This window comes from Acomys minous (assembly GCF_964271855.1).
Source record: "Acomys minous genome assembly, chromosome: 10".
In the NCBI taxonomy this organism is placed as follows: domain Eukaryota; kingdom Metazoa; phylum Chordata; class Mammalia; order Rodentia; family Muridae; genus Acomys; species Acomys minous.
This window is the reverse complement of record NC_140491.1, coordinates 38,516,107-38,541,873: the sequence shown is the minus strand read 5'-3', so window position 1 is coordinate 38,541,873 and position 25,767 is coordinate 38,516,107. Positions and strand designations below refer to the sequence as shown.

The 25,767-nt window shown below is 45.7% G+C and overlaps 1 protein-coding gene across 1 annotated transcript in view; it reads left to right on the top strand.

The window, feature by feature from the left end:
- Nucleotides 1-25,767, top strand: part of EGFR (epidermal growth factor receptor) — a 176,920-nt gene that overhangs the window by 143,951 nt on the left and 7,202 nt on the right. The window contains exons 17-27 of the mRNA XM_084797301.1: nt 2,316-2,457; nt 3,598-3,720; nt 6,178-6,276; nt 10,104-10,289; nt 18,400-18,555; nt 19,360-19,435; nt 20,988-21,134; nt 22,945-23,042; nt 23,810-23,977; nt 24,487-24,534; nt 25,416-25,518. Coding sequence (XP_084653427.1) covers nt 2,316-2,457; nt 3,598-3,720; nt 6,178-6,276; nt 10,104-10,289; nt 18,400-18,555; nt 19,360-19,435; nt 20,988-21,134; nt 22,945-23,042; nt 23,810-23,977; nt 24,487-24,534; nt 25,416-25,518 — 1,346 coding nt within the window. The remainder of the gene's footprint in view (nt 1-2,315; nt 2,458-3,597; nt 3,721-6,177; nt 6,277-10,103; nt 10,290-18,399; nt 18,556-19,359; nt 19,436-20,987; nt 21,135-22,944; nt 23,043-23,809; nt 23,978-24,486; nt 24,535-25,415; nt 25,519-25,767) is intronic.

The window sequence follows — 25,767 nt, the reverse complement described above, 5'->3', positions numbered from 1 at the left end:
TGACCGAAATGCTGGTCCAAGAGACATGAGTTTCTGTTCCGAGCCATCGGGCAACAGTGGTTTCATCAGCCAGCAGCATCTAGTGAGGAAATGAAATTGTCTATGACATGCCCCTTGATGCTCAGGCTTACTGAGATGACTGTCTACAACATGCCCCTTGATGCTCAGGCTTACTGAGATGACTGTCTACAACATGCCCCTTGATGCTCAGGCTTACTGAGATGACTGTGGACAACATGCCCCTTGATGCTCAGGCTTACTGAGATGACTGTGGACAACATGCCCCTTGATGCTCAGGCTTACTGAGATGACTGTGGACAACATGCCCCTTGATGCTCAGGCTTACTGAGATGACTGTGGACAACATGCCCCTTGATGCTCAGGCTTACTGAGATGACTGTGGACAACATGCCCCTTGATGCTCAGGCTTACCTCCCCGTTATGGACATGTCTACACATGTCCCTTCTCTTACTGTCTCTTCCTTAACTTCATTCTCTGGTAGCTATTCCCTTCTGCCACCAACCGAAATAGCAAAATAAAATGAAGCCTTGTCTCAGGCATGGGACCCTTCTGAATCCTGTCCCTTCTCTGAGTTTCCAAGGAAAACTTTCCCAGCAGAATGCTCCCCTGGCTTCCTCGACAACCTCCATGACCTTCTTATATGGTTTTCCACACAATCCCGACCTTTAAAGCAGTCCGTGGCCATTCTTTGCAATCGTTTCTCCATTAACTGGGTGGTTTTTTTTTTTCCTTTCTAAACAGCCTGTCTTAGCTACTGTGACTTCTCATTTAATAATGCTCTAAAGCAAATCATTCTTTGTGTATTCCGGTGTTCACTTTTTATTGGCAAAAGCTCATTAAATTTATTAATTAGGAGTTTGGTCTATAGCTCAGGAGATGACTTGTACTCTCTAAGAAGGAAATACTGTAAACTACCATTTCATGATTGTACAGTTGATTCAATTAAGACAGGCCTTTGAGGACTTTGCTACCTTATCTATATGTAAATAATGATAATAACAAATCTTTACTATTCATTAACATGTCTGCCTGAAAATAAGAATAAGTTTATCGTGGACTCAAATGGAGGTAAATTCTTAAGAATAATAACTTTCAGGCTAGCATCACCATAAAACAAACAAACAAAAAATAATCCTTACAGATTCAAAATTCATAGTTAGTAATATAACTCAGATAGTCCCTAGTGAGATTGAAGACGTGACTTTGGATTTTTCCATCTTTCTGAAACTAGACTTGACCTTGGTGAGACAGAGCGGTTAATGCATTCCTGGGGTTTGAGGATACCTTGGGGCAGCGCTCACGGCAGCGATGATGATGCTTTTTATATCTAAATCCTGTCAGGCTTGGCTCTGTTGAGCTCATCTACATGGGGATCGCATTGAAAGTAGAGAACCGTACCCGGCATCTCAGTGTGTCTGGACGGTCTCCCGGAATCTCCCTGGGAAAATACCTGGCTATTTTTTTTTCAATTGCATATATGTTCTCTTAGAAAGGACAAGATACAAATTCATATCAAAAGCAGTATTCGCTTATACAACAGAACCCTACACCTAAGGTTCAGGTCACACTATGGAAAGGAGGGTAGAAAGACTGTAAGAGTCAGGGGATGCTGCCTTTTATCTCCACATATGAAAGAAAACTGCACCCATGAACTGTCAAAAATACGGTTGTCTAAACATGACCTGCACAGTGACATGCCTGTTGACACGCCAACGTGGGTTTGGAAATCTCACCAAGCCCCCACCCCTAGATGAAAATTCAGAGGCAGTTAGTGGCTGCCAAGAGAAGAAGAATCAATTTTCTCCAGAGACAAGCCCCAGTTTCTGGTGGTCAGCCCTGAACACAAACACATAGGAGCAGTGCTAAGTGGCGTGGGACATGAAGAGGATTGGAAGGGAGATGGAAGGGGTAGGAATGGTGTGAAAACAGTACTCATGCATGAAATGCTCAGAAAGCAAAAAAATTAAAAAGTGGTATTGGTGCCTGGACTGCTTTCTGGATTTTATATTATCTGTTTTCTTCATCAAAAGATTATAAAAATAATTATAATAAGGAGAGAAGTTCAGGTGAGACCCCAGTTTCTTAAATGTGGACAATATGACTGACTTGGAGCCAAGAAGCTAAAACTCTGAGAACCCTTGCCTTAGAACAAGCCCCCAGTCCCTTCTCTACATGAGCCAACACAGTAGCCCAGTGTCTGAGGTCGTTTTAAATGCGATCAACGTATCAAAAAGATGTAGGACATGTGTGGAATGCCAGTGTTACTTTCTTTTCTCCCTCAACCTCATTCCAGGCCCAAGATCCCATCTATTGCCACTGGGATTGTGGGTGGCCTCCTCTTCATAGTGGTGGTGGCCCTTGGGATCGGCCTGTTCATGCGAAGGCGCCACATTGTCCGCAAACGTACCCTACGCCGTCTGCTTCAGGAAAGAGAGGTGAGCCGTGAGGCCTGGCTGCCTTTTTGGATCAGTAACACCCTCGTGAGCATCAACTGCTGCAGAGGAGAAGAGGCCCTGCCTTTGAGAACCTTGTAGTGCAGAATTGTATATCCTGGACGTGGCTTTAGCTTCATTGCAGCAAATATCCATGATAACCCATGTTTAAAGGGGAAAGGTTAATTTGGCCCATGGTTTTAAGAGGTGCGGGGTAAGCAACATTGCTTTGGGCCTTGGGCAGGAGTGCATGGCGGAGCACATTAACTCGCCTCATGCCAGGGAGATGGTGCTAGTGCCTCACTGTCCCTTCTTGATCTTGACCCCAGCCAACTAAAAGACTCCCATGTAGGTCCCAACCTCATAAAGGCCCTACTACTTCCTACTGGCATCATGGTCCATTTTTAACACACGAGTCTTTGGAAGACAGTTGCCTAACTCATAGCACATATATAATTATCATTATTAATTTTGTGTTATGACAGAAGAATCAGAAACCATGTCCAAGTATACCCAATTAGTTATATGTAGGTATCACCACTCAACAAAGCATACGTGTTTTTAGTCGGTGTCTTTTGGAATACACAGCTGAGTGGAAACCTACCTGAGGGGTAGGTAGCTCCTGACTGTGTATGTAAGAAAGGATTCACGAAGAGAAATACTGAACTCTTATAGTGGCTGCTCCTCTGTGATGTCTTGATGGCATGGTGTTAGGTGTCGCAGCCTTTAGCACAACACCCATGTCTAGCACTACTTTAAAAGCCCTTTTCCTTCAAAAGCATAGTGGTATTATGAGCTCCAGAGATGACCCAAGAAATTATCGTGTGACATTTTTTTGCTACTGTATTTCAATTAAAGCTGACTGACATAGAAAGGCACATGGCAAATATAGTCCTCAAATGTAGCTGTTGTGTTAAATGCTTATCTCAGAGGATCTGTGTTTCCAGTGTATATTAATAAGCTCTGAAGAAAAGGTGTCCATTGCTCCTTTTGAACACATGTGAACGTATTGCCCCTTTGACTATAGCAGGGTCTCATGCTGCTAGCTGTTGGCCACTCTGGCTCTGAATCAATCTAGTATGCTTGTCACATAGTATGGAATACAGAGCTAGCATCTCAGGTCTTCTCCTTTCTCCTTCACAGCTTGTGGAACCTCTTACGCCCAGCGGAGAAGCTCCCAACCAAGCCCTCTTGAGGATCTTAAAGGAAACAGAATTCAAAAAAATCAAAGTTCTGGGTTCTGGAGCATTTGGCACAGTGTATAAGGTAACATTCCTGGAGATAGGTCTGCACTAGGCTTCTTGGAACCAGTGTTTGCCATGTTCTCAATCCCCGTGTGAGTAAATCAGATTCCTCAGCATTTTGAATTTTTCAACATCTGCCTGTTTTGCTGAAGGTGTAGGAATTATAGTGTTTCTCCCATGTTATAGAAAGAAAAAAAATTTTATCACTGTGAGATCAGAAGCATTTTCATAGATGTCAGTGACTGTGATGGAGGCATACACTGGGGGTGTATCAGGTAGGAAGAGATCATGTTGAAAGCTGCCAGACTCCATTTTGCTAGAAACAGCCTAACCCCATCCCAAAGACCACCAACTCTGGGAAAATTCCTTGCCAAAAGGTCAAGCTGACCTCATACTAATATACCCTCTGTCTGCACCCTTGTTTCTATGAGTCAACGGTGTCATAATTCATACTTTGCTATCTACTTACTTGGTTGCACCTTGGATGTACCCTAAACACTGCCAAGCACACTTTCAAGGTCAGCTAGAACTTCTTGTTAGCGAAATAACTTGAGTCAGAGCTGACCTCCCTGTTCCACCATCTGCCTCCCCACCCACTCCGTATGAGCTAATTGTGGTTTTCATCTTTAAATATACAATACAACTTTCCTCTCAAGGACACAGTTCAGATCCGGACCTGGCCATATCCCTGAGCTCAGAAAATAAAGCTTTCATTTTAAGCTTCTGTGTCTAAAGTGAGTTTTCTCAGCAGCTTCTTCTTCTTCTTCTTCTTCTTCTTCTTCTTCTTCTTCTTCTTCTTCTTCTTCTTTTTCTTTTTCTTTTTCTTCTTCCTTCTTTTCCATTTTCTTCTTTTTTTCTTCTTCATCTTCTTTTTTGCTTTCTTCTTCTTCCTTTTTCTTCTTCTTCTTCTTCTTCTTCTTCTTCTTCTTCTTCTTCTTCTTCTGCTTCTTCTTCTTCTTCTTCTTCTTCTTCTTCTTCTTCTTCTTCTTATTCTTATTCTTAGTCTTAGTCTTCACTGTCAGAATATAAATCAAGGAGTGAGCATCTCTAGCTTCTCCTCTAGATCCATTTGTCATAAAGTCTGACTCCAGTTAGAATCCTGAATGACCCACTCTGCATTTATAACCAGCGGTATTAGTTACTGCTCTGTTGCTGGGGGGGAAAAAAACACCATGGCCAAGGCAACTTACAGAAGACTTTATTTTAGCTCACAATTCCAGACAGTTTTCATTCATAGTGGCAGGGACACACAGCATCAGGCTGCAGACCTGGTGGCAGGAACACAATCTTCAAATGCAAGCACAAAGCAAGAAGAACAAAGTGAAAATGGTGTGAGACTTTTAACCTCATCTAACACCTGACGTGATCGATATACCTGGTCTAGCAAGGGAGCCCCACCTATGCTTTTCCTAACAATGCCACCAAATGGAACCAAAGGGTTCAATATCCAAGCCCATGAAGGACATTTCTCATTCAAACCAAACCATTATGCCAGCTCAAACATTCATTGCTGTTTTGACCTTTTTTTTTTTTTTTGAGACAAGCTGTTACTATATAGCCCAGACTGACCTTAAATTTAATTATCTATCAATAGTGTCTCAAGTGCTGGGGTCATGGGTGTGGGGCATTGAACCTCTTGGGAGTTTTATATGATTGTTTTAAATAATTAGAACATACTTAGATCACTTTCTCTCCTCCCATTTCTCCTCTTCCCCTTCCAGGTACCCTTTATCCACCCTTTCCCATGACTCCCAATCTCAAGCTCATAGCTCCTTTTTCATTATAACTGTTAAATATAGATATATATGTATATGTGCATATAGTATATATGCACAAATATATAAATACAGCCTGCTGAATCCATTTTTTTTGTTTGTATGTATATGATTTCAGGGATGACCTCTGCATTGGACAGCCAATAAGGGGGCTTATCTCTGGGAGAAGCTAATTCTCCTCCTCACAGCAATCAATAATTACCTCTAGATTTTTTTTTTTCCTAGGGAACGGATTCCATGAAAATTTTCCGCCTTCTACCTTAGCACGTTCATTGATATTGCAATGTTCTCAACTTGTTTACGCAGCCATTTCTAGGAAAGACTGTTTCACAGCAGACTTTCGGATATTCTGGCTCTTCTTGTTCTGGAAATTGCTCTGGCGCATCCTCTAAAAAAAAAATCCCCTGTCGATCTCTGCCTGGTGTCCAGTTGTGGTTTTCTGTGATGGTCTCCATTTGCTGTAAATTGAGGCTTCTCTGATATGGAGTGGCATTTGTTTGCTTTGATCTAAAAAGATTATTCAGATTCTTAGAGCCTGGTAGCTAAGACCCTCTGAGATATAATGGGTCCCAGACCTGTTGGGACTTTGTCACGCAGAGCCCTTGAGGATTGGGGTCATTAGTAAAATTCACCCAGCCCATGAGGCAACATGATACCCGGCATGATTGCTTCAGCTTAATGTCAGCCCTCTTCTTAAATCTCAGGGTCTCTGGATCCCAGAAGGTGAGAAAGTGAAAATTCCTGTGGCCATCAAGGAGTTAAGAGAAGCCACATCTCCAAAAGCCAACAAGGAAATCCTTGATGTGAGTCTCTTTTTATGATGCACTGCCCATGGTTTCTGGGTCTCAGAGATCACCTGTTCTGCCTCCTGCATTTTTAAGCATTTTCCATCTCCATATCATAAACACTCGGTTTTTTATCTCTTTTCATTCTTCTTGATATAGAAAACACAATTCTCTCCAAGGCTCACTCTGCCCCTACACCCCAAAGAATAAAAGCTAAGAATTACCCTACTTCTCCAGGGCCTGTTTTAATGCTAACTTGTTACCACAGCGACTACAGGGTACCCCCACAGCACAGGTCTTACAGATGAGGGGACAGAGGCATAAAGAAAACTGCTCAGATTTCTATGCCTGGGATCTGAAGTACATCAAAGAATATGAACATTCACTTTGCTTTGCTGAGTTAGATGTTTTTCCAAAGGTTTTTTATAAAAGATGCCAAAGACCAACAGTGGGAAACCTACTAGACTCTGGTTCCACCTTCTGACCCTTCTCCCAACTAATTTAAACATCACACACACACACACACACACACACACACACACACACACACACACGTTGATCATTGTTACCTCCTGGAGCCTTTAGGATGTTCTGTGAGAACATATTATTTTTTTTCCTTTATTAATTTATTCTTGTCACATCTCAATGGTTATCCCATCCCTTGTATCCTCCCATTCTTCCCTCCCTCCTCTTTTCCCCTTATTCCCCTCCCCTATGACTGTTCCTGAGGGGGACCTCCTCCCCCTGTATATGCTCATAGGGTATCAAGTCTCTTCTTGGTAACCTGCTGTCCTTCCTGTGAGTGCCACCAGGTCTCTCCCTCCAGGGGACATGGTCAAAGGTGAGGCACCAGAGTATGAATTCTACTGACTTTTCCTCCATTTCTCCTAACCTCCTTAGCCCGCGAGAGGGCTGAACCCAGCTACAAAGAGGGAAATGCAAAGAGACCATCTAGGAAATGGCTAGAGCTTCCAATAAGACGTTGAAACCGAGTCCTGTCCTGAGACGGAAAGGTGAAAGGCAAAGGGCGCTGAGGGAAGCTCCACCATGCACTTTCCTAATGAGAGATGAGACGTGAACGCCATGTCACAGAAAATCACGCATGCTGGCAATACACTTGTCAAGCACAATTATCTCTCATTTTCGAGTTTACAAATCAATGCCAAGTCTTATTAATATAACCAGGGGGACAAGTAGCTAGAGGACTGTGAAGATTTCTTTTCTTACTTAGTCTCTCACTTACACTTGCTTAAAGGAAAATCGTATAGTCAATCTTGCTTCCTGAGTTCCTGTTTTAACTCCTTCTGAATGCACCGATAAAGTATACCCATTAATGTGGACTTGAGCGGTGTTTATAAGGTAATGATGTAAGGACAGTTTGAAAATCTTCTGGATGATAACTGTGCTCCAGAGAGAAGCAGAAGATCTGCTTTTGGAAGGCTTGGAGGTGGATATAATAAAAGGCATAAAAGTCAAGTGCACTCCTCCACTGAAGGCCTCTGCTCCACTGTTGCTCTTTGACCTCTTTTTCTATTTATTGTCCATGTTCCCTCTGCCCTCGCCCGTGCATCTTCATTCTTGTCACCTTTGGTCTCCTCCTCGTGTGTCACCTGTCACAGCTGTGACAGCCAGCAAATGATGACATTTGGGTGGCTTGCCATGAGGCTGGGTCTGCCAGACATTCAGACCCATGGCTATGTGCTGTTCCTGAGGGCTCAGTGGCAGCGAGCACCGAGCACCGAGGAACTGGTTTCTGCTGAAGGAAGCAAAGCCTGTTTCAACAGGGCACTGAATAGCAGGTTCTGCAACACTGCCGTAAGGACAGCCTGTAGTGGGCGTGCTTCTTAAATGCTGGCATGCCCTTGGGAATGGCTCCAGTAACCCACACTCGGTGGTCTAGCTCCCTTATCATGGTTTTTAGTGATTTAATTAACTGGCAAAGACTGACATTAACAATCTCTCATTTTTCTTTAAAACATGTGTGTGAGCGCACACGCACGCACGTGAGTGAACTCCTATACATGTAGACACGATAGGGCAATGCCCTGAGATGTATGTTCCACAGCACATGTGTGGAGGTCAGGGGATGACTATGGGGACTTGGTTCTCTCCCTATATCTTTATGTATGCTGAAGGCTTCAGGGATCACACTCGGGTTCTCAGGCTGCCACGGCAAGCACCGTTACACACCGAACCATCTCGCTGGCCTTCCTACCATTCATTTTTAAGTCCAGATTTTTTTTGCCTCTCAAGGAATTTAGCATCTCCTGGAACCTTTTGCCCCCCATTCACAACACAAATAATTCAGAGATGAGTGAGACAGCAAGGAAGGCTCCAAATCTCATGCCAGCAATAGCGACAAATAATGGCCTTTCAGGGTCACCGAAGCCTCAGGGAGAGACCGACCGCCTGCAGTGAGCCTGGGCAGAAGCCACCAGGGTCTCCCTCGTGAGTGTTGCCTGCTCGCAGCTGGTTCAGAGATTGTTGTGGGATACCAAGCATTTGCTGCGGGTCACAATGCTCCTTCCCAACGTCCAAAATAAACAGGGAAGAACAAAGCTCACTTTAACTTTTGCACACGACTACACACAACACCCCCATTGTGCTGGGTGCAGGCAGGAAGCGATAGCCCAGTTCTGTTTGTCTATCGTATTTTAGTAGGACCAATTGGCAGGGCTCCAGGCTCTGTGTGGCCTGACACCCACGCTGCCGTGCCCCTCCCCCCCCCCACCCCACCGGCTCTGTTCCTGTCCCAGGCATCATCAGCCTATGGCAGCCAAGCTTCTCGACCTGCTCCACTTTGCAGATGTTTTTCTCCCCCTCCAAAATGAATACAATATGTGCCCAGATCTCAAACACATCTTGAGAAAAATAGGCACAGCCAGAGGAGTTCATTGCTGTTATGATTGTACAGCTTCCCAGACCCAAAGGAGAGAGATGTGATTTGTGATTTTCTGGCAATCCCACGGCCTAATAATTTTTCCGTATACTTTATCCAGTTTAAATGTAGGCCAGGCAATGGAAAGAAAATGCAAAACAGATTTTTTTTTTACACTACAGCATACATGTGTGAGCGTGTGGACCTGTATGTGGGCGTTTCCGCGTGAGTGTGTATGCAAGTGTACGTGTGTAAGCACGCGTGAGCATCTGAATGTATAAGACAGTCTCTGATGCATGGATGTACATTTCAGAGGCTGGGACTGCTACCCTGAAAATGCCTCTCCAGTCCATCTTTGCAGCGGTGTTGTGGGCTGTTTGCTGACCCAGATGCCTTCCCACTAGTCAACGTTCAGTCTGGATCAAGTCTCCTATGCCAGGAAGCGGGATCTTCCTCTAGACTGCCTGCTGCCTCAGAGATCTCTCCTGCGAAATAGGGTCTTTACAGGACCCGTGACCAGGGCTTCTTGATGAAGTGAGCTAGTCATTGTCCAGCACATCTGAAAGCCAAACTTAAACCCCCCACAAAAGCCTAGCAGTGTCATTAACCTTGATGTGTAGGGAGGGGGGTCTTCTTAAGGAAGACCCTAGCATTTCCTAAACTCTGAACTATGGGAGTGATTCAGAGTCTTTTTTCATCAGAGCGTTTGCCAACGGCAAATTCCATTTGGGCCTTTTTCCCTATCAAGTAGAATTCCAACATATGACACTGAAAAAAAGTCTGCCTACCACAGCATATGGGCATTTAATAGCCTCACATAAATACCCTTGACATTTGTATACAGACTACACACATTGGAACTCAAAACAGTCACTCCATTTTACCTGGAAAGGGATCCGAGCACCTCTCCCATCAGCCACTGCACCAGGAAGCAATTGTGATAACATCTGTTGTCCTTGCCTTGTAGGAAGCCTATGTGATGGCCAGTGTGGACAACCCTCATGTGTGCCGCCTGCTGGGCATCTGCCTGACCTCCACTGTCCAGCTCATCACACAGCTCATGCCCTATGGTTGCCTCCTGGACTATGTCCGAGAGCACAGGGACAACATAGGCTCTCAGTACCTGCTCAACTGGTGTGTGCAGATTGCGAAGGTAAGCGCATGCGGAGCCCTGGCCACTGGAGAGCACAGGCAGCAGGTTTGAGAAGCAGGGTCCATGTTTCCGTGTTATAGAAAGTACTTTAACTGGCTTACTCTGCACTGGTCTCCCAGCTGTGACAGAGACCATTACTAAGAGCACAAAGAAAAGTAGTAAGGGTGATACAAGGCAGGGGGAAGGAGAGCCAGTAGTTTCTCCATTCTGAGTAACTGGGTTTGCTGAAAAGGTGTGTGTGTGTGTGTGTGTGTGTGTGTGTGTGTGTGTGTGTGTGTGTGTGTGCAGGATATATAGTTTGCTTTATTTCAGATCAAGTTCAATTGCTTGGCTTGGACACTAAACCAATGCCCACATACCTCATGCTGAAAGTCTTGTCACTTCAAGTGAGCAGTTTTCTGGGTACTGGCTATGCATCACTGTTGGATGTTGTCTTTGTTGCTCTGGAGTTGTTTTTGGTGAACACTGTGGTGATTTATGGCACAGGGTGGTGGCTTTCCTTAGTAGTGAGATCAGAAAAAAATGGGGTGTGGCCAGAAGAAAGAGGATTTAAGAGATGGAGACAGTGTGGACATATGGGCAGGACAAGGACTCGTATCAAGCCTGGTGTGCATGTCTAAAGAGACTAGTAGTACGGCTAGTTCAGTGTCCCCATCACAGGCATATTCCCCAAGCCAGAGAGAGGCTGAGGGACCACACATCCCCCTACCCACCCCCCAACACCGCCACCCATGGGCTGAGGATGAGCATAGAGCAACCGACCAAGCACTTAACTGTCCACAAGCCTCCAAAGGACTCAAACGTTCATCTCAAATTTTCCCTGTCTCATTCAGCCCTGCATCATATTTTGGCACCGAACATGGAAAGTGTGGTTTTATTCTCCGACTGTAAAGGCGCCGTTTTACGTGGTTGAATTTAAGGAATTTGTGGTAAAGCCTAGTGTCTAAGTATATGTCATTGCTCCCATCCTCAATCAGTTGGGTATGTTGTTGAAGGGACATGCAAGGGACCCAAGGAACAGTGGGATCCCAGGTCTGGATCAGTTCTTACTACTTACAGATCCTGGTCACAGCAGCAATGGCTCACTGCGTGTAAAAGCACGTGTTGAGCTCTCCTCGCCCGTCTCTACAGAGACATGGGTGCATGCACATGTGACACAATAAGACCAAGTCTTTCTGAGAGCTATGGCATAAGAAGAGGCCTGCTCCTTGGTATGAAGCTCTGAGACATGCTGAAAAAACAAGAGCCTCCTCCCCAGTGATCCAGACTGCAACAAGTCCTTTATATGGCCATCCCATCTGAGATGTGTCAACCACAACCTGAAAAGTCTGGACCACACAGTCTTCTCCAGCTACTGTGGCCATGTGTACTGGCCTCTGCCATTGTCCATACTTGATGCTCTGCATAGCACAAAGGAGTTAAATTATGGCCATCAGACAGTAGTCCTAGAACCAGGCCGTGTGTGTCCAAATTGCTAAGCATTCCTGGTACCGCTAAATGCTTAATGCTTGTGAAGAGTTGTTTTCTAATACTACCATGATAAAGTCCTACAGAATTGGTGTTTGTCACAGTAAAAACTTCTCGCCTCGTTCATTGTTCTGGGTCATGGGCTGTTTTAGTCGGGTGTAGGTTTTGGGGATCAGGAGTTTTTGAAGCATCAGTGGGCAAGAGATAGGGGAGTGACAAACAGAGACAAAACTCAGGACTGAGTTTGTGTTTCAGTATATTTTGTAGGCAAACGAGTCAGGTTTTTATATACATTTTGAGATGGGGGTGGGTTTTTTGTGGTTATACATTTTTTATATAATTTAAAAATACAGGATGTAGTGTAATTATGTTGTTATCAATCTTGAATAATTATTTATAAGTCATTAGATTGGTATCAGTGTATGTGCCAGGACTGAGACGGTCCGAGACAGTTCTGGAGGCCAGCAGTCCAACCTTGGGGTGCTCAAGAGGTACTGGCTTTAAAGACTCTAGGGAGGTCCATTACTTGCCTCGCAGCCTCTGGAGTCCCCAGCACTCTTTAGTTTATATCAGCATCACTGCAGTCCCTGGTCTTTCTTCATCTGACTCCTCCCACCCGTTTCTGTGTCCATATCCCCCTCTATTTGCACATAAAGATGCCACTCACTAGGCTTGAAAACACGAAGACAACGGATTATAAATATCCTCACCAGGAAGAGATGAAGTCACCACTGTGCTACTTAGCTTCTCTTATTTTCCCTCCACGCCAGGAACACACACAAAGACATCAAGTTGCATCCCATAAGTATGTAGAGAAAAGGAGGTGCCACTCCTTGAACTTAGGGCCCATCCAAACTCCAAGTTGATGCACAACATCTGTAAATGATTAGATTTAAAAAAAAAAAAAAAAAGGATCGCATTTCCAAATAAAACCCCATTCTGCAGTTCTAAGTGGGAATGAAATTTGGGGAGGACTGCTCAACCCGCTTCAGCGGCTGTCCTCTGGGTAACTCAGAGCAGCTCTTCTTAATACATATGGGATGGTTTCTGGAGGCCTACCCAAGCCCTCAGTCCTGAACTCTGGAATTCTCTCATATTTCCCCCCGCCATTCCCTAAGGCAAGATACGATGCATTCCCTTCTTGGTCGGCCTCTTATTTTACTCAGCTTCCGTTTTCCCCCCGACATGCCGATCTCTGAGAAGATCTGGTTCATTTTTGAGTCCATGACCGCTTTCCCCAGCTATACAGTGAGACCTAGCTGCATCTCCAGACTGGGGCAGGGCTACCAGAACTTTCCATCCCTAGGGCCAGCTTCTCTCGTGTGACTGCTCATGCTCAGCCCACCAGAGGAAAAATGGAGTCTTCTTAAAGGCGGGGCCCAGCTCAGTGCAGAATCCTTGCCTAACACGCGCAGGTTCCTGGATTCCATCCTGTTACACACATAACACACTACACAGAGAGTCTCTGTGAGTTTTGCCCAAACCATAATAGGCTCACTACTTCAGTGAACTATAAACTCACATCTTGATCCTGGCGTTCATGAGTTGGGCAAGCCGTTCAGTGTTCTTTTGGCTGCTGAGTGCTGCTGTGTTCTGCCACCTAGCGTTGTTTTGCATGGTAGGGGAGAGACCAGCCAGCCTGTCACCTGCCTCTGGATCCAGCTTCTTCCGTGTGCTGCTCCTCGTGTGCTCTCGCCTTTCTTCTCTTTTCCCTCTGGCTAAACAAGGTCAGCAGTGGCTAAAATCATTCAAGCCCGACGTGTCATTTTAGATCTCTAATAATTTTACTTTATTTGAAAATGGCATCATCTAGCCCACGTTTTCCTGTCTCTGAGTTTGAGCTTCCTCCCCCACCCCACCCCCACTCTCCCCTGAATCTTCGTGTTCACATTGGAAGTTTGAATGACTTTTAAAACCACCCTTTTGGAAGCCTGGTTGTGCCCACCAGAGACAATTCTGACTAATGTGAGTACCACTCAAGCACGAGTTGCTGTCGTTTCTGAGGTCTGGTTGTCTCTTAAGATAATTTTCTACATAACGCTAATCATAATTTCAGCCTGTTATTTAAAGCCACTGTTGTGTTTTGCTTAATGTTATTTGGATTGGAAGGCTTTCCGTGTTTAAGACAGTTCACTTTTCACCTGTGGTACACCTGCTTGGGAATTCACAAGGAAACCTTACTGTGCCATGTTGAACTAGCCTAGCAGTGTAGTTTGTTTCCCCAAGGAGGAAGAACACAGTGCTTTCCCAGGTGATAAGGAGAAAACTTTGCTCCTGGGCGAATGGCAATATATCTCAGCGTTAAACAGTTTTCCTTTTTCCCAAAGGCACTTAGTGGCTGAGTACAAACTAAAGTCCTAACATTTCAAAGTAGGATTTTTTTTTTTTACCTCACAGGTACCTTCATTAGCCACAAAAGCATTGACCAGCCTCGAAAGTGTTCTAGCTATTGATAGTTATAGAAGCTCCTGGTCTGAGGTAAACTGCTAAGAAGGTCGAAAATGAAGGACTTGAAGGAGGCAGAGGGAGGATGTGAAGGAGGAAAAGAAAGATGGAGAGAAGGAGGAGGAAGTTAGGGAAGAAACTAGTATAGAAGTGGTAGACTGTAAGAGTTATATTCATCTCACCACTTATGGCAAAAAAAATAAAAAAAATAAAATGGGTTCTCTCCTCTACATAAAACCTGTGGAGCCTCAGGGCCCTGAGAGTACAGAGTACTTCAATGCATCCACTTCACCTGTCCACAATGGGCCACAAAGAAGGACACATAAGATCCATTTGCCTTCAAAGCTCACATCTCACAAAGGCCTGCAAAACCCAACAGTATGCTAAAGGGCCAAATGTTTGCTTTATTTTAACTATGTAAAATTTTCCTTTTATCATTCAACATGAAAAAATTATAACTAAATTTAAGCAGATGACATAAACGGATCCCTCTACGGTACTGGCATAAAAACCATGTCCACCAAAATCCAGCAAGTATCAGAATGAGGATTTAGCATCACACACACTTGCTCACATGTCTACAGTCTTTTCCCGCACTTGAGGCTAAAACACAGAAAACAGGCTCCATCTGTCTCCCAGCTCCTCCCCCTCCTCGCACAGGAAAATGAGGGGTCCAGGGATTATCCTTATCCTGGTTCTGAGAGCAGGACAGAAATGGAGGCTTGTCTAGCCTCTCTGAACTTTGCCCAAGAAACGTGGGATGTACAGCCCTTGGGAGATCTGTCTTTAAATGTCACTCCCTACACTCAGCCCCGTCTGGTTTGGCAGCATAGTGTGCCAGAAAGGCCTGTGACATCCCTGTAAGGCACACAACTGGACTCAAGTTTCATCGTGGCTTTTCAAATTCACTTTTTTTAAACTCCAGCTTCTCAAAATCTGTTTCACCGTCCTGTAGCAATTAGACAAAAATAAATAATGTTAAACTCAATTACAGGACAGAGAATCAGGAAATGAGCCTCCCAAGAGGCCCCACCAGGGCCAGTACTGATATTACTGTGTAGATTCGGAGAGTTCATAAGCAGTGTCCCAGCTCTTATCTTTAGTGACCAGTTAAAATATAACCCTGTTGGGTTCTGAGATGGCCTCTCAAATTGCCTTGAGAGTGTTTGGCAGGGTGAAGTGGTCGGACGGAGTTGTGTCTATGTTCCAATGGCGCTAATCTCTCTTCCCCCAGTTCACTTGATTTAAGACCCTTGCTGAGTTGTGTACCTCGGAGCATGTGCATGCTCTCCTCTGGCATTTCCACGCTCTTTCTGAGGAAACCTGTGTTTATAGTAAGGCCACGACACTCCCTCAAATCCCTGAGCTAGCAGGACTCCACAGGTTTATCAGAAACACACGGTGATAGGATATTCCTAACGCACCACCAAGTGCTAGACTTTTGTAGTTTTGTAGTGTGGTAACACAAGCAGCTTTGGCCCAGCTGACAAGTTTAGAGGCCACAGCATGGGGAGTTAGAGCCAATCGCCATGGTGGCTGGAGACTGACAGCTTGCCTGGGAAGCAGCCTGCTCTAGAGCTGAACACTTGGGTCTCTAACAAGTTGGCCCTGTAGGTATCTACACTGAGAGGCCGCTGCACTGTGGCAGTAGCTGGTGGGTCCTCAGTACTTTTCACTTGGTGCTGTTGTTCATTTAATTGCTCATTTTTTAGCAAATACTCAAAATGTGTCCCATGAACCAAATCTGGGATAAGCAGTTTACTGTTGTTTCAGACGGAGTCTCCGATAGCCTAGACTGGTCTTGAATTCAAAGTTATCCTTGAACTCCTGATTTTCCTGGCACTCCCCTCTAAAGTTCTGTAACTACAGGTGTGCACCACCACCTGAGACTCTGTTAAATATATAAAACAGCTTTTAAAAAAAGTCAATACTGACAGTTGTGTGCATTTGAAATGATCTCTCAAGTCCTCCTTGGGAGTGTAAGTGGTCAAGGCAGAGGACGAAAGAGAGAGGGTGACTGACTGGTCCTCTGCGTAGAGACTGCAATGTGACTTGTCACTTTAAGCCTGTGCGGCACCCACGCGCTAGTTCCTAATGTGAAGAATGAATGAAGACACAGTTGGAGAAGAATAGAAGACAGCGAGGGTGAGAGGGGGTGAGGGTGGATGAGAGGAGGGAAGAGAAAGAGAGTGGGCAAGAAGAAGGGGGAAAGGGGAGAGGGGCAAGAAGAACACCACTGAGAACCGTCTACGCAGGCAGGAGGCCAAGCGTTAGCACTCCTTTTCTTGTAGGGAAAAGATCATCATATTTAATATGGACAGAGTCTTTACTCATATAAGATCCGAAGACACAAAAGTCTCAAACAGAATTACAGTCCCGCAACTCAGAGATGTGGCCAGAAGCTTCTGGAGCGCAATCAAATGAGAGAGAGAAACAGAGAGAGAGAGGGAGGGAGGGAGGGAGAAAGAGAGAGAGAGAGAGAGAGAGAGAGAGAGAGAGAGAGAGAGAGAGAGAGAAAGCAGCAGAGAAAGTGGATCCTGTGTTTGGAAGAGTTTCTTTGGCTTCTACTCCTTCCTGTCTGCTCCCTCCGTGAACCTCACTTGGAAGTGCTAGTGCACAGACAGAATCTGCCCGCTTCCTCTGGAGCGCACACGAGCCCTCTTCTTCTTTGCTTCCCTGCACATGCAAATCTTCACAAAGAAACACAGCTGAGCAGCATCTAAAACATGTAGGCACTTCCTAAATCATACAATGAGGAGGGGACCAGCTCCCCATCCCCCGTGTTCACAAGAGACATGGACGGCGATTGTATTTTCCAAGGAGAGAAAGACGTCAAGGGCGTCCAAACTGGACCTCTAAAGCTGAGCTTTTGTTAGCATCCTTATGGGAACCTACTTCCCTGAGATGTCCAGCTCTGCCCTCAAAAGGAACATTATTTCATTCTGATGGGCCAAGACAAAAGTAATCTTTTATGTAAGAATCTGTGCAAAACTAAGCAGTTTGCTCAAAAGCTTGGGGGACCATCCTTGTCTGTAGCTATATTCTGACAGTGTCCTAAACTGGAGGTGTTTCCACTACAGCAAAAACTCTAGAACGAGAAGAGCTGGCTAACATCTCTCCTATTTCCTGGCTGTGCTCAGCCAACTCTGCTCTCTGTCAGCTCTGTGCAGGCAGGTTCATCCAACACCAGTGTGACAAGAAGTGGGAAACGGGGCCAGAGAGGAGAGGGAGGAGGAAGTGTGGAGCACTCAGAACACCTCTCCCTCTGACAAACCTGTCCCTGCACAGAGAAGGCATTGCTGGTAGGCTAGTGTCAGCAGACTGCATTCAAGTGAACTCCAAGGAAGGCCAGCTCAGCTGACCCCACACTAGAGAAGGAGTGGAGGCCAGAAAGTGATACCCATCAGGCAGCAGCAAGGACACCAGAAGGCTTGAGCAAAGACAGCGCTTCAAAGGGAGTATTTCGGGGAATCCATTGTGCTTCAGTGTGCCAACTTCTTCTTGAGCATTATTGCTTTATTGCTATTATATTGCTGATTCCAATTGCAGCAGAATTATGGAGCAGCCGAGGACATAGTAAAGGATGGTATCTTGTAAAACATATTCAATTCCCACATGCTTTTAGTTTAAAAAAAAAAAACCAATGGAAAGTAAAGCTGAGCAAAGTCATCTTTGTTATCAGTGAGTGATTCATATAAGACAGCCCAAGGAACATGATAAAAAAAAAAAGCATGCCAAGATCCACCAAAGAACCCTGCTTTGCCATAGCCTAATGAGACTTCCATTAGCCCCCTTAAAATAAGGCTGGAGGAGATGCATGAGGCCTCAGAGAGGCTCCAGGTGGTGAGCTACAGTAGAAGCAGAAACCTTAGGTCCTGCACCCGACGGTTGAGTCTAACACTGGCCTCTTCTGTTTGTAAGTTGAGCATCTGGATAGAGAAAAGTTCTTGATCACATGCAGTTATAGCGCCCTCCACTTTGTCCTTCATCCCGGATAATTACTGTTTGCCAACTGCAAGTTGCAGTGTCTAATAATATTGCAGGCTAGCAATATATTCTCTGGTGTTGAGCGACCCAGAGATTCTTGCGGACTTACCCATGAATTGGGGAGCGCGCAGGCTCGCGCACCAGCTTCCATGACCCTGGGGACTCCCTGCATGGTTCCTTCCCTCACTGTGGGGGGACCTCTGTGTTTCAGGGCATGAACTATCTGGAAGATCGGCGCTTGGTGCACCGTGACTTGGCAGCCAGGAACGTTCTGGTGAAGACGCCACAGCACGTCAAGATCACCGATTTTGGGCTGGCCAAACTGCTTGGTGCTGAGGAGAAAGAATACCATGCTGAGGGAGGCAAAGTAAGTCGTGATAGTAGATCAGGATGCGCTTACCGGACAGCCCAGTCCCATCCCCCTACCTGCAGGGGGAGGGGTCTAGTCAGGGTCATCCTCCAGTTAGTGAATGGATTTTGGTGGGAGAGATGGTGAAGAGGGAAATCGTACTAGAGGCCCAAGGAGGCAGTTCCCATCTCTAGGTGACTATTTACAATTGTTGAGTTTTCGCTCCCTCCTGCAGAAGGAAAACACCCTTCAGAAGACCAGCTGGGAAATACCACAGCTAATTTAGTAGCACTGTCTCTCTGGAGACTCATATTCAGCAAGCTGTGTTGTTCTGGGAGTTCCGGTGAGCCTTTGTGACTCACACCAGGGACCAGCAGTGAGGGGGCTGGCTATCTTTCTTTCTTCTTTACTGTTTTTAGTTCTTTCAAGGCCACCATCATGGCAGTGAGGGGTACGCAGACCTGCCATGCTCAGCCCTCTTACCATGCTGGCAGTGTGGCTCTAAATAGCACTGTCAGCCCCACGAACTTGGTCATTGAAAACATACCCAAAGTCTGAGAGCTCAGGTGGCAGGACAATAGCACAGCCTCTGTTCTTCCAAACAGTCTAAGGCCCAGAATGCTCTTATGGGGTGACTGTGGGGCCCACCTGTTCTCTGGTAAATTCAAAGATCCCCTACTGAGAGGGAGCATAGTCCTGAAGCGTGGCAGGAAGGTCACCTGACCTTCCGTGATAGTCATTTGTAATTACACCCAGAGTGACTGAATATTTTTAGCCATAAGCTAATGGTCTTCTTGCTCGTTTATCTCACATTGTCCCAAGGTGCCCATCAAGTGGATGGCTTTGGAATCAATTTTACACCGAATTTATACACACCAAAGCGATGTCTGGAGCTACGGTGAGTCGAAACTCTGATGCTAATGCATTCGTACTGAGGCTAAGCCTGCTCTTATTATTTGTTCACTGATATTATATGCTCTGACATTATATGCAAGTGTCACATTACAAGACAGTGAGCATTTAATGATCGAGTTGCTATCTATCTACTTCACTAAGAGAGTCTGTCTGACAAAGGAAATGAAGCTTAGCTACAACACCGAGCATCACTAGAGACAGCCATGAACTCATGCTGCAGCGAAGCCTACAAGGCGGGGGTGGGGGGGACCCGAGTTTGGTTCAGCCTTTGCCTGCAGAGGTCAAACAAACAGAAGCTCCTGCTGTGAACTTGGAGTGAACCAAAGGGAGACAGCAAAGGAGGGTCCAGGGGACAAGCATTTCTGATAGAGAAATGATGTTTTGTTTTGTTTTGTTAGGTTTTTCGAGACAGGGTTTCTCTGTGTAGCCTTGGCTGTCCTAGACTCACTTTATAGACCAGGCTGGCCTCAAACTCACAGCGTTCTGCCTCTGCCTCCTCAGTGCTGGGATTAAGAGCATGCACCACCACTCCCGGCTGAGAAATGATGTTTTCTTATGGCACGGCCAGGACTGGTATTGCATGTGATGCTTGATTTAATATCTCTGTGTCAAAGAGAGCAGCTTGGTGAGGGTGAGCCATGAGGACAACCGTGGGAAGGAAACAAGAACAGGAAGACAGTTACTGCTCATTGCTCAAGAAAGAACCACCTCACCAGGGCCCAGCTCTTCCAAGTACAGCACAGCCAGGCACAGGACCATGCTTCACCATCACGGAGTGGGCACTCACGCCAAGCCTCCCTTGCTTGTCCTGCCCTTATCTTGAGCCTATTGTGTCCTCCAGCGAAGTCCTTGGTTGCTGTGTCAGGCACTTGGTCCTTGAAATCCCCCCTTCCCCGGCAGTCCATAGAACGGTTGGATAAACACTGTCGTAATAAAATGCAGCTATCACCTCAAAGAGAGAAAATAGGATAGTTTACTCTGAACCAGCCCCACTCATCACCAAGGAACACAAAAGGCTGCCCTTAACATTCCCCCCGCCCCCCCCCATTGAAGCAGATACATGACTGTATTAGCTACAGAATATTATGTATCAAATGCTGTGCGGTTTACAGCCTTGGTTCATAAGGTCCTTGTTTGCACTGTTGTGAGTACAAGGTACTCAGAGCGGCTGTGTAAGTGGGCTGCTCTTGGCCTGTGGCAAACTCCCGTGCTCCACACTTGTCCTTATCTTTATGGTTATCACTGCACAATTCCAGTCATCAGCCAGCAACTCTATGCCTCACATTTGGCTAAACATTTTATGTCTAAGACCTTACCTAAGGCCTTATACATCCTTGAAGGCATGCCATGAAACACAGATGCTGTTATCCTACTGGGCAGGCAAGCCGAAGGTATCAGCAGTAAAACCAATGGCTCAACGCTACCAAAACGTAGGTTTTTCAATACGTAGCAACAATACCGGCTAAAGATTAGGTGGGCGTGTTAGACGTTAACTCACGAGGCAATGACTTTCTTTGTCTGTTTTGTCTGTGCAGGAGTCACTGTGTGGGAACTGATGACCTTTGGGTCCAAGCCTTATGACGGAATCCCTGCAAGTGAGATCTCGTCCATCCTGGAGAAAGGAGAACGCCTTCCACAGCCACCCATCTGCACCATCGATGTCTACATGATCATGGTCAAGTGTGAGTGACTGGGGTGACCATCCACACTCACGTAGATGGGCCGAGAAGAACATAACTACTCTTAGCCAAACTCAAAGGCCAGGGCCTTCATTTCCCTAGAGAAATAACATCAGTCTTCAAGCAGGCACACAATTTCAGAAACACCATAAACACCTCCCGGAAGCATTCTTTAGGAATTACTTGCTTGACTCATTCTGACCTCATATTCGCCCATATTGGCAAGCAAACAAATTAAAACTGAAGTCTTTCATAAGCCATTATTCCAAAATAATTCTATTTTCTGAGTTGCTCAGGGAACTTACAAAGTTGTCTTACATTTAGAGACCTGTTACGAGAGAGACTTAATGTTTAAAAACGCCTAACAGTGAGTGACTATGGGAGTATAATAGGACTACCATTTCTTTGTTGGCTTAAGCCTTTCAAACAGTGGGTTTATGTGAGGTCTTCTGTAGTGTAGCAGTTAATCATTCTAATCCCAATAGGAGTGTGTGTGTTTGGATCAGTGCTATATTATCCCACACACATCACAGCGGTCCTCTGAAAGTACCATTACATATGCGATAGCATTGGCATGAAAACACAGCACAGCAAAGTGAAAGAGCCATTGCCTTAGTTTGGTTCGGGAACCTGGAGGCAGGAACTAATGCTAAGGCGGCTTCCTGGCTTGCTCTCTCTGGTTCACTCAGCCTGCTTTCTTGGACAACTGGAAAACACACCAGCCAAGGGATGGCACCGCCCACAGTGGGCTGGGCCTGTCCACATCACTCCTCAATCAGGAAAATACTCTGCAGCCTTGCTGACAGGCCAATCTAACTGAGTCATTTTCTCAGTGAAAGTTTCCTTTTCCCAGATGACTCTTGCTTGTTTCAGGTTGAAAAACAAAACAAAACAAATTAACCAGTATAGCGGGGGTTAGCATAAATAACAATGTGTCTCTGAACTTTAGACCAGAGAGTTAATCTGTCTTCCCTGCTTTGGTTTGGGCTGAGGAAGCTGAGGTCGAGAAAGGATACATGATTTGTCTAAGGTCACATAGCAGTTTGGCCTAAAATAGCTTGATATCCAGTTGAAGCAAATAAATTGAAACCCCAAGAGGCACAGGGATTTCTAGTGCACAGTTAACCCTCACCATCGCTGAATCTATATTTAGGTCATTGTGTAATGCAATGCACCAGTGTGACTATTAAATATACCTCCATACAGAAAGTACCAGCTTTAGGAGCCCTTAGGTTCAGTTGCCAGCGCTGTTAACTAGGTAAACAAACAAACAAATAAACGATAAGACATGGCTCCAGTCTTGTCACGTGCATAAAGGGTAACTGATTGTAGAATTCAATATGGCCTCGGTGGTTCTCTAATCTGATTTCTAGTCTGGAAGGCTGTGTACTAGGGACCACGAAAACACAGAGGCATTCCGTGTCAGAGCTGTTCAGTAAGAGCTGCACATAGCAAAATTCCCTGTCGTTGTCGTCGCTGAAGATCCTAAAACAAGAATGATGACTAAGGAAGGACAAGGATAGAAATATTAGACTATATGTTATTGTTACTCTGACTTTAAAAGTACTTTATAGGGTCAGGAATGGATGCGCAAGACCCTGGGTTCTATCCCCTGAGTGGCAGCAACTTCTCGTGGACTTTAAGAACTAAACAGTGTCAGCTCATGGACCAAGGCTGAAAAGTCTGTCACAAAGATCATGTCTTCGTCTTTCATTTGCCTAGTGAGATTCCAGCATCAACCCTTAAAGCGATGCCCTCCTTGTCGTTTTGTCCAGGGTTCTGATTGCTCTGTTTTGCTTCATCTCTTTCTCAGGCTGGATGATAGATGCTGACAGCCGCCCAAAGTTCCGAGAGATGATCCTAGAATTTTCCAAGATGGCCCGAGACCCCCAGCGCTACCTTGTCATCCAGGTACCAGGCCACAGTTTGCACGTCCATTGTCCAAATCCCTCCAATAGCTGTGGATGCCACTGTGCTGGGACAACACAGCCTGTAGAGCATTTTTTCCTGTTGATAAGTCTTTCTGTGTGTCAGAGCTGCCTCAGTTATGACACTATGCCTCTGAACTGTGGGGGAATAAGGGGAATGTAGGTCTCACCCAACTCCAAGTCACTATTTAATTTGTAAAGTCCCACTTGGACCCAACCTGCTCCTCAGATTTACCTGTCACCTTACATTTTATTAGAGTCCTGGCTTTGCCAAACAGAGAAGCAAGCCTTCACTGTCAACCCACATGGATTCCATCCCTGACTCCGTGTTCACCCACGTGCCACCCTGTACAACCAATCAGCCTGTCTCCTCATTCAGTTCTGGAAAATCAAATTAAAATCCTTTGATTTTTGTGGATTTAACACTTTATTAAGATAGTATATGCAAAACACCTCGCAGAGCATTGTGCAGTGGGCACCAAATGTTCCCATTGCTCCCTTTTCTCCCCTTTCTTAAACTTCTTGTCATGTGGAGGTTGGCAGTCCTGGGAGGCATCTGTGTTTTGTGACATTCCAAAATATCCACATGTTAAACTGGACAGAGCTGTGTATCTGAGAACCACAGAGGTTGTACCCTAGCTAAGCTGGCAAGCCTGTAGGCACCTGCTGAGAAAGACCCTTCCTCATGCGGCCAGCGAGCAGGACAGCTCCATTGCCCCTCTAATAAGTCTCAATAAATCTCTGCACCAGGGAGATGAAAGAATGCATTTGCCAAGCCCTACTGACTCCAATTTTTACCGCGCCCTGATGGATGAGGAGGACATGGAAGACGTCGTTGATGCCGACGAGTATCTCATCCCACAGCAAGGCTTCTTCAGCAGCCCATCCACATCCCGGACTCCCTTGCTGAGCTCCCTGGTATGCACACTAGGCAGCTCTCCCTCCCTCCCTCCCTCCTTCCCTCCCTCCCTCCCTCTCTCCCTCTTTCCCTCCCTCGCTCTTTCCCTCCCTCCCACCCTCTCTCTCTCTCTCTCTCTCTCCCCTCCTCTCTCTCTGTGTCTGTCTCCACCCCTAAATAAACTGATTTAGTTTCCATTTTCTAGATATTACTTAGAAAAAAAGTAAATTTTAACCAAATGGAACCTAGATTCATAATCAACAGCTAAGGATTTTACTTATTTAATTGCCCAGTTTTCCTAAAGCTGTAATTCAAGGCAAAACAACAACAACAACAACAAAAAAAACAAACAACAAAAAAAACAAAACACCTCTCTTCTCTCCAAAACCACCATTTACTTGTATTCAAAGCATTAAACACTTTTAACCATTTTTACTCTATGAGACCCACCTCCTGCATCTACCAGAAATGGATGTAAATGTACCTGTGAACCATGAACAACATTGCTTTCTTCTTTTTCCGCCCCCAGAGTGCCACCAGCAACAATTCCACCGCAGCTTGCATTAATAGAAATGGGGTATGTATGAACCAGCATCCAATAAGCTACTCTTGGCAAAAGTGCCCATTCTCACCCACACCGCGCTGACTTCCCTTCCTGCACGTGCTTTACCACACCATGGCTTCTGTCTGGAATGCTGAGGACACCAATTAGTGATCACTTATCACAGGACCAGAATCAGAGTGTGGTTCACAAGCAGACAGCATCAGCGTCACCTGGCAGCTGTCAGAAACAAAGATGTCCAGGTCTCCAGCAGACCACTAGCAAGATCTGGGGGCAGGCAGGGGGTAGGGGGGTGGGGGAGGTGGGGGGGTTGCCACCAGGGTTAGCACTAGTCTTCCAGGTCATACTGAGCATGATGAAATGTGGTGCCCCCGGTCCAGCCCTGCACTACGCTGTTCAGAAGCCATCATGCTACTAATTCAATTTCAACTGATGTGAAATAAAATATAAAATTCAATTCCTCACACACATCAGGTGTTCAGTAGCCACATGTGGCACGTGACTGCCTTATGATGGCACACAGACTACAAGGCATCTTCATCCCTACCAGAAGTGCTATTAGAAGCACTGACCACGACATGGCCTGTCTGGGTCCCAGGGGCACAGGTGTCACTTTGAAGCTTATCAGAAATCAATTCTCCCAGACTCCGTTGAATCTGCTTTGCTTGTTTGTTTGTTTGTTTGTTTGTTTGTTTTGGTGGCAGAATCTGACCATGCACACCGGCTGGCCTTGAACTAACGATCCTTGTGTCTCAGTCTCTAGAGTTCCGAAATCACAAGCACGGGCCACCATACCCAGCTTGGATCTGCATTTTAATGACACCGCAGGTGAAGTTCTTCTCCAGCAGAGTCTTGAGTAATCCTCACTGGAGTATCCTTGCTTCTCTCTCCTGCAGAGCTGTCGTGTCAAGGAAGAAGGCTTCTTACAGCGGTACAGCTCTGACCCCACTGGTGCCTTAACAGATGACAACATAGATGACACATTCCTCCCTGCACCTGGTGAGTAGCTTTGCTCAGGGAAGAGTCACTGGGCCTTGGTGTTGACTCCCTTGTTCTCAGGCACAGGTCAGCTGCTTCTTTCCACCTAATCCTGCGGTAAAGACTGCATAAGGAGGTAAGAAACAAAGATGGAGAACTTAGCCTGCTGTGAGGCCTGTGACAAATACAAGTTACATCTGGTTTTTCTGAAGACTTGTTGGCTTGGGAGCTCGTAGGGGAAGTACCCGTGTATGTATGTATGTATGTATG